The 9,353-nt window shown below is 34.5% G+C and overlaps 1 protein-coding gene across 2 annotated transcripts in view; it reads right to left on the bottom strand.

The window, feature by feature from the left end:
* Positions 1 to 7,324: 7,324 nt before the first annotated feature.
* GRM8 (glutamate metabotropic receptor 8) overlaps positions 7,325 to 9,353 on the bottom strand; it is a 305,966-nt gene continuing 303,937 nt past the window's right edge. For both annotated transcript variants that reach the window (XM_085041880.1, XM_085041868.1), the window contains exon 10: positions 7,325 to 8,184. Coding sequence is in view for 1 of the 2 variants with exons in the window: in XM_085041868.1 (XP_084897994.1) it covers positions 8,135 to 8,184 (50 nt within the window). In the remaining variant the exon portion in view is untranslated. The remainder of the gene's footprint in view (positions 8,185 to 9,353) is intronic.

The following is a 9,353-nucleotide window of genomic DNA, read 5'->3' as shown; positions in this document are numbered from 1 at the left end:
AAGGTTGCTATTTTATTGTGATTAAAATATTCATCAGGTTCAGCAGTATTTTAAATAAAATATGGAAATTACCATGAACAAAATGCCAACAGCCAGCAATTCTTTGTAGGATATTCTAATTATTTCACAGAATGTTCTATAATTTGCTTTATCTTACTGCAGGAGACTTTCTGCCTCTTTTTTTCTTTCAAGAATAGTACCTCTGTAGATTCATTTAATTTTTTAGGAAAAATCTGGCGGACTGAATACTTTGATCTCTTTTCATGTCAGCACTTTGCTATTTGCATTTTATATCAGAATAGAAACCAGGGGTACCTTGTATGTCAATCAATCTACATTTTTATATTTTTTGCTTCCTTTCTGAAAGTTTGACTCAGTCTACCCAATGCAAAATTCGCAATCCTGGCTGTGTATTACAAATCTGATTGTCTCCAAATTCAGATTTCAGTGGAAAACAGATATGAGTGAAGACATTGCAGAACCCTGATAATGACTTGATACCAGTCTCTTCAGTTTAATGTCTACAAGTAATTAATTGTGAGTTCATTTATTGTAATATTAACTTCGTAAACTCCCCTGTGAGGTTAGAGAGGTTCATCTATCGGAAATTTCATTTTCCAACTGAAAGAAAACCCACAATGTACCTATTACTGTCACTTTACCAGCTAAACAGCAACATCTACATCCTGGGTCAGGATGTGCTGCAAGTCCCACATTATGCCAGTGTTTTTCAGATGACTTGTGTTGTTCCCCCACACCAGAGAGCTGCAAGTCTCATTTGCATCAGTAGCACACCAGCCCTTTGGCCCTGGCAGCTGCTCGTTCAACTCCACTGTACCAGGCAGAAAAGCTGACATTACACTTTTGCTCTCCAGAAAAGGTCTGGCTTTGATCCCTGACTCCGTATCAACAGGAAATTCACCCACATGGGAAATAGTTTCAGTAATGTTTTCCTACTACAAAAAAAACATTCTGCTGTCATTAGTGATGCTCAGGGAAAATCTGGATTTTAAGCAAAACCTCATCAAACATAGGCCATGAACTGTGTCAGGTGTCTTGGTGCTAAGAGGTAGGATAGAGTAGGATGCAGTGATGGAAAAAGTGCAAGCACCTGCCTCAACAGTATTGCTTCCCTCAAATGGACACACAAGGTTCACTAGAAAGGGCTTGTCTGCAAACATGCAGCTGATCCTCCTTGTTCTTTAAAGGAAAGCATGATGTATTTTAAAGAAAATTATTACAAGGAGATCATGAGCTTGATCCTTTCAAGACAAAAAGCCATGGAGGAAGTTACAGGATTTTAAGTGTGTGTAGCTCTGCTTGTAGAACAAGCAGAAAGCATGGTGTGATTATTTTTTGCGAGCATATTACCTATATTATCTTATTTCTGTTTTTTACCAAAGCAATATACGTAACTATAAAATTCACTGAATTAATCAGGCTTTCTTAAAAAAACAAATGGTTCCTTTCTTTCACCAGTAGTATTTATGTTGTTTCCAGGGTTGTTGTTTCTCCCCTTTCTGGTTTTATGTGTGGTCTGCTTCTTTAAGTAACAGCTCATTTTTCTTAAGTAATGAAACAGGTTCTGAAATACTGACATTTGAAACTATCTCCAGAACACACTTTCAAGGCATTTGTCCTAAACTTTCAATCCTTTCGACAGTAATTTATAAAGTACCATCAGTCTGACATTTGAAATCATCACATTATTGTTATTTTATCTTGCAAATTATGTGCTTCATAGCTGTCATTCGGTGAAGAATACCCTGAATTTCATATAAAACTCATCTTTCTGCCATTCCTTGTTCATTGTCACATTGCAAACAGTGACAAAGGAGGGAAGCTCTCACAAGAAATGATAACCTCTATATCAAAATGATTGCAACTTGTTCTGTGTTTTCAGGTGAGTGTATGAACCATAGAAATGAAGAAATAAATAACATATTGTTTTTAGAAATGTTTATCACTTGTGATGAAATACTATGTGGAGCTAGGGCAGGATATATGGATACAGATATATTTACTATATGGTATTCTCCCAGAATTATGCACACAGTAAGAACTGCACATCTGATTTAAAGAGAGTAGACAAGTAATATTGGAGTAGCCTTTACAGTCTGTAAGATGTGAGATATGTAAAGAAATGGATAGCTAAATAGAAGTATTGATAGGTTCATCTCTGATTTACTATTTCAATTATTTATTTTTTACTATTCTTGTAACAGGCAAGTTCTCAAAAATTTGGCATTTCAATATATCTTATGCATCTCCAATATTCGTATTCATCTGTTCATTCTGTCTTTTTTTTAAATTTTATTAAAAATCCACAAAAAAAATTTTAAAAAGTTCAAAGTCTAATCCAGTTGTTAAGATTGTCTAAGAAAACAGCCACTGAGGCGGAGTTCCACCTGCAGTCTATTTAGATATGTATTTAGATATGGATGGTTATTCCATTTGTTAAAAGAAAAAAATCAGTTGCCACCCTAACCAGGAATGTTTTCTGGAGTTTTCTTACCTTCTTTAAGCATTTTTCACCCTCTTATTCCTCATATTTGTCTTTTCTTCAACATCTGTTTCCTTATTGACATGTTTTCTTCCATGATACCAAAGCCAGTACTTGAATAAAAATCTCTAAATGGAGTACAACAGAACTACTAGAAGCTATATTGAAGAAAAATTGTGACCAGTCATAAATCAAACCATATCTATTGAAAAGTTCATCAACTCTCAAGCAAGATTAGGAAAAATAAAACTTGTAAATTAAGTAAATATAGTTTATTTTATTAAAGGTCATACTTATTTGGTATTACTGTGATAGAGATCACAAAAACAGTAAAGACACTGCAGCTAACTTGGGGAGTACAGTAGGCTTCCAAAAACAGAGCAAATGCTGTATCAGATATACAGGAAGCAAAAAGGGCTTTCAAACTAGCACTGTATATAGCACTTCTTAACGACATCAATCTTGCAGAAAAATTTTGCAGAATAATGCTAAACCTTGGCTTGTCATTTATTCAAAGAGCCTCCGAGACACCTGTGCATGAAGTAGGAAGTGATACCAGCCATCCAATTTAAATTTCCCTTCCTTTGGGATGAGGATGAAGCTAATGCAGTGTTATAGATATTAGATGACAAAGTGTAACAAGACACTCTAATGCTTGTATGGGCGAGGGTATGTTTCTAGGTGTGTGTTTTCTTCTATATTTGACCAATAAAGATAAAAAACAACACAATTCTAACAGTAATTGAAGCTTTTAAGCATACTCAGTTGAATACCGAGTTGAATATTTTCAATATATTGGTAACCTGGAAATTTAGAATAGGTAAAAAAAATTCAGTTTTACAGAGAAATTTTCCCTTTATTTTGGAAAATAACATCCAGTTCCCTCTCAGACTAGGTTATGATGGACCAGGAAAGCTCCAGAGTTTTTCTGAAATTCTTGCACTGAATCAGTCATTGACAAAATAGAAAGAGCCAATTCATTTGTACAAAGACAGAGGCTGTCTTATTTGTTATGTTGCAACCTTTGATCACAGCTTATACCTTGTGAATATAATGTTAACATACTTGTATTTCCAGGTCTTAGCAGAAGCTGTGCATATTCCTTGGGCACCACCATATTTTCTTGAATTTCAAAGAAAAATGAGTCTGTGCTCTTATTTGCTACCTCATCCAACATTAACTCTGATGGCTTCCACTGATTATTTTGTCATGTTTTCTCACTGCAGTTCTGTGGAGCATGCAAGATTAACACACACTCTGGGGATGGGGTGTGCCCTTTACAGAGGTCAGTGTGGACACTGGAGCTGACACAGTCCTTCGACAGTGGAACTTTTCAGTATTTTGTGCTGCTTCTGGAAGGGTCTTGGACCTGTGATTCTGTCACTGTTCTTTTTTTTCTTTCATGTCCATACCCTGGATGTGATATTACTCCACTTCTACCAAGGGAAAAGGAATTTGTATAATACAAACAGGAGCTTGGTTTGTCATTTAGGATGTTGTGCATTTCACTGTACTTCTAACCTTGTTTCAGCTTTGGGGACACTGCTGTTTTCTCTTCCCTGCTGCTGTACCACTTAAAACTTTAAGTTCCTGGGAGCTAATCACCTGCTGTCATACTGTAGTGTCAAATGAGAAAAAGTATTGCTCTCCGTTAGTTTAGTGTTTCAGTGTGACAAAAGAATTTAGTTACAAAAATACATGAAATGTGCAAAGACTTCTACAATAACATTTTACAGACAAACCTTGAAAATCTTTATAAGATTCCACTGAAACATAAGCACACTCCTAATTTGTAGTTTATTTACTGATAAAACTTTTAATATATTCATTAGTAAGGTTTCAAATTTCCTTTAAGTTACTCTAACCAAAATGTTTCCAGATTAATTTGTCTTTCACATCAGCCAGCTTCTTTTTATTGCACAGATGCAACAGATTATTTCCACCAAAAGTATTTTGCAGTTCTCATGATCTTACTACTAAATTTAAGCCAACAAATAAGCTAAATTTTAAACTAAGTAGGAGACAATAGAACGTATATATATTCAGAAGTACAGGATGAAGTCCACAGATAAGATCTGTTCCTTCTTGTATTTGCTGTAACCCATTAATAACAATAATTTACTTTCCCAGGCAGCATAATAAGGATTAGTGATACACATACCTTGGTCTCCTATTAGCTACAGAAATTTCAGGAGAAAGTCTGAGAGAATGACTTCTTGCTGAGAAAAAGACCATTTCACATTTAGATAGCAAGAGGTAACAATCCACGGCAAATGAAATGTGCATGTTAAATTGTGTCTTCTGGATGCAAATAATTGCAGTATCACAAGTGCTAAAGGTGCCATTAGATTAGATAACACCAAAACTGGGAAAAATAATGTTTACCTCTTTTGACATCATTGAATTTTGCTCTCCAAAACTCATCCAGAATATGTAATTTCTTAATTATGCCACATGGTGTATAAGTTAATTGAAAGCATAAGGATAAGCTATCATTTTATTTAATGGCTGATGTGATGCTGAATTATGCTGGATCATTTATGTACATTTTCAAACAAAAGGCTGCTGCTCTCTCCACAATTCTTTGTCTTCTGCTTTCACATTCTGCCTTGAAGTATATGCATAAATGAGTAAGTTGTCTTACAATAAAATAGATTTACAAACGGGATCTATTAGGAATGCTTTGTTTGTTTCCTTGTTTAGTAATAAAAATACCTGTTAATTGGAAGAGAGATAACGCTATTACTTAAAAACCCTTCTGTGGAAATTGTTCTTTAGGCAATGCTGGAAAAGGGGATTTTTGATGCAGTGGTTCATTACTCTTTCTATAGAACAGTTAAAGTATTGTGTATTAGTTCTGTTTGATTCCTGGTTCATTGACCTGATACATAGAGTCATTCAGATCTCATTGTATCTATCCTGCAGTCACAAAACAACATTAAGGACTTGTTTCTGTTGTCAGTAAAACAAAGTTGTATGCCCTTATGGAGTTGCTTCAGCATAATCACACACAAATTATCAGTAATAGCAATAGAATAGTCTGCTTCTCCATGAGAGGAACTAAACCCTAAGTTTTTAGAATAAAGACTTTTTTATAATTTTACATTGAAAAAAAAATGACTGTGCATACACAAAAGTTTAATTATTAAACTTCAAGCTATCAGCCACTGAATGACTGTGAAATCTGAGTGGACCATTCTGTGCATTTGCATAAACTGCATGTAACTATCCTGTTGAAGTGAAACCTGAAGACCAGTGCTGTTCTGTAATTCATACTGTGTACACAGAAAATGCATTTACTCATTTACATTCCGTTTTTAACCTATGGTTCAACCAAAGAAATTGTATACTGGTCTTGGCAAATCTGTTCAGAACATTTTCTTCAGACTACTGTCAAACTGGAAGATAGTTGTATATCATACACTAATTTTTATGTATATATAACATATGTTTATGTGTATTTGAAATATGCTTTCAAGGCTATTCCTATGTACTGCTTTTTCAAATGCATAGGGTTGGGCTAAAGTTATTAGGTATAGGTATTTCAAAGTATTTGAAACTTTTTTTGTTCTGAATTGAAAATTAAACTTTACAAAGGCTTCTTGAAAAGAAACTGTCAAAATATTGTTTCTCAGATAAAACAGATTTTCTTTCTCTTTTAGGAAATCCATCCTAGACATGAAAGTCTGTCTTGTTCAAAAGTTATCCAATCAGTCTATTTTCACAAGAAAACTTCAATTTTATGAGATATTAGCCAACAAAATAGAATTAAACCTGCTTTATTTATTATATTTTTTGCAGGTTTCACTGCATTACCTTTCTCATCTGTATGCTTAAAAGTCAGCATTTGTTAGTTTATAGGTTTGGCTTTGATGTGCTTGTGGCACAGTCAAAAAAGGAAATTTCACACAAAATATCACACATACCAAACACACAATACCATACTATACCAAAGCAATCATCAGATAATACCTCAGACATGTAATTTCTGGGAAACACCAAGTATATTTTATAAAATACTTCAAAGATGGAAACTCACTGTCATACAGTTGCCAACTGCACTGGAGTTTAAATATTGGCATTGTAATAGGAAGAGATCCAGTTTCAGATACTTTAACTTTCATTCATGTAATTTAGGACCCACCACAGCTCCCTTAAGATATGTTATAAAAATGCATCTGCTGTGAGGATAAAAGCACAAGGAGCCATCCAGGCTAAGTCAGGAGACATAACATTTAATAACCAGCTGCATGTGAAGACTCATTGAATTGATGGATGGTAAGTACTGTATGGAGTGAAAAAGTCTTACAGAACATCACAGGTATAGTAACAAAGAGGACAGTCCCTATCTGTGTTTTTTTAATTCTTTGGAGGGGTTCATTGACACAGTAGATATATATGTGATTTTCTCTTTCTCTTTGATATAATAATTTCTAACCTCACACAATCATGGGAATTAGAAGATGTGAAGACTGTAGATTGGCATTTATTTCTTTGATTTGTAAGTGTTTATAAGGCAATAGTACACATATTCTCTAGGCTACTGCTTTCCAAATTCTCCATTGATTTCTGTTATTTCAAAGTCACCTTTATTGAGATATGCATCTGCTACATTCCCCTGTCAGAGACAGGATACTAGGCTGAATAGACTTTCAGTTTAATCCAGTCTAGCTGTCATAAAGTCTTACAAACTGTAAGTTCCAGAAATGAAAAGGATCAAAACTATTAGTGAAGACTCAAAAATATAATACAATCATACAAAATAATTATTATCAGGACTCCTTTACTTTACAAACATATAAAATGCACTTACTCTGAGGGTGAGAAGAGGGAAAAAATCCTTCTATTAGAAAATATAGTCACAAAGCTTTGAACAAATAAATTCACACACTGCAGAGTATACACACACACGCATGCAGGCAGGCATGCACGTATGTACACACACAGGTGCACACATACACGCATACATACACACATGCTTAGAGTTTACACTGCATTCTTCTGATGCCATGATTATTATTTTATTTGTACACCCACCTTTACTGCACATTCTTAACAAACAATAGACAACAGTGTAAGGAGCTTTTTTTTTCCTTAAAACTGCAACAAAACAAGTCTCAACATTTGCAAAACATTCCTTTATTATTAGAAATAAATTATTTTGTATAAAAATTAGCATGCGTTGACCATTGCATTTATTTTAGCATAACCCAGGACTTAATTCAGTCAGCCGTCACAAGAAACAAACTCATCTTCTTTACGAGTTGAACAATGTAGGACAGGAAAGGAAATTGTCACAATCACAAAAAAGTACTTACAAATATAACATCAGACATGATTTATTTCAACAGCATTTTTTTCACAAGCTAACATTTGTTTTCCTTTTGTGATTTGCTTCCTTTTGTGAGTGAACAGTTCAGAAGCTTGATACTGTTTCTATGTTATAAAACTGGACTTTTCCTTCCCCTGTCTCTTTTTGCCTTTTGCTCTTGTTTAATCCTTGTTCTTTAGGAGACTGACTATCGATTTGAATGTAGTCTACTGATATTTTCAAGACTGAATTCTGGTGGTGGTAAAGTCTATGTTTGCAAGATCCAGTCCTGCAGATCTTCCAGTGAATTTCATCCCTGCTCAGTTTGCCTGATTGCTGTAACTGACATAAGTTGTCTTGGTAGAGGAGGCTGTAAATCAAAAACACCAAAAACAAACAACAACAAAAAAACAAAGTTCAGGAGTTTTAGAATCAAGAGAAGAGGAAAAGGAAAAAAAAAACATATTTAGCATTTGAACTCAGTGTCCTACTATATTTCCAAACCTTATGGTCCATGTTCATGGAATAAAGAATGTTTAAGGATGTATATAATCAGTGAGTGAACTGTATCTGAAGTTATGTGTTCTTCAGGACCACTTATTTTGGTTATGACTCAGGAAACCAGAGGTCAATAGATGGGAAACCAGAGGTCAATAGATAGGAACAATGATAAGTGGTTTCAGCATACTCACAACAGAATTTCAACATCTGGTATTATTTTGTCTGAATTCCATGTAGATATTTTTTACTTTAGCGATTGGATATATCTTTCTCTTCTGCTGGTTGAAGACAACTTTGCAGCTTGTGGTAGTTTGTCCCTCTAGAAGGAGACTTCAGCTCCTTGAAAGGAACAAAGCCTAACATGGGAAACATCTCTCCAAATTTGAGAAACTGAGCAGAGAGTCCCTACAGAACATATTATCTGGGGAAAATTATGGTAATTTATGTTAATAGTCAGCTGATCATGTCTCATTTTGAGCAAAGCTGATACTGCTTGTTCAGAATGAGGCAATATGTTGAGAAAATTAAACAGCTCTACTGTTGCAAAAATGAATAACTACGAATCTTCTATGAAAGTTTGTTTCAGGTTCTAGCCCTTACATCTTTGCTATTAAAAATATAAAAAATAGGCTATAAAAATATGACTCAAGTCATATCACTCAAGGTTAATGTAATGGCTGGAGGAGGGAAGTGGTGACATCAGGTCTCACAGTTACCCCTCTAATTTTAAATCAATTGGGTACATGGAAAATTAGAGCGCTGGGGGACTGAGTCTCTTTTTTTCTCCATAATAAGGTCTATGGTACACTGCATAAAGAGGAATTTGACTTTCTAAGTATGTTTTATAGTTTGTCTGCTACAGATATGTTCTGCTTATGATAGTGAAGACTGCAGCTGGCAAGATGAAAATAACAGCATGGCAAAAAAGTTGCCTGGTCTATAGATTCAAAAATCTATTTCCATACATTTCTTCAATTTCTTTTTTTTTTCTTCTATATAGAGTCTGGTGAGAACAGCTGAGATAGATATGAAAAACAT

Source organism: Lichenostomus cassidix, chromosome 1Aa (genome assembly GCF_008360975.1).
Source record: "Lichenostomus cassidix isolate B80296 chromosome 1Aa, HeHo_3.0, whole genome shotgun sequence".
In the NCBI taxonomy this organism is placed as follows: domain Eukaryota; kingdom Metazoa; phylum Chordata; class Aves; order Passeriformes; family Meliphagidae; genus Lichenostomus; species Lichenostomus cassidix.
Note: the sequence above shows the minus strand (reverse complement) of the source record. Positions and strands in the feature narration are given on the sequence as shown.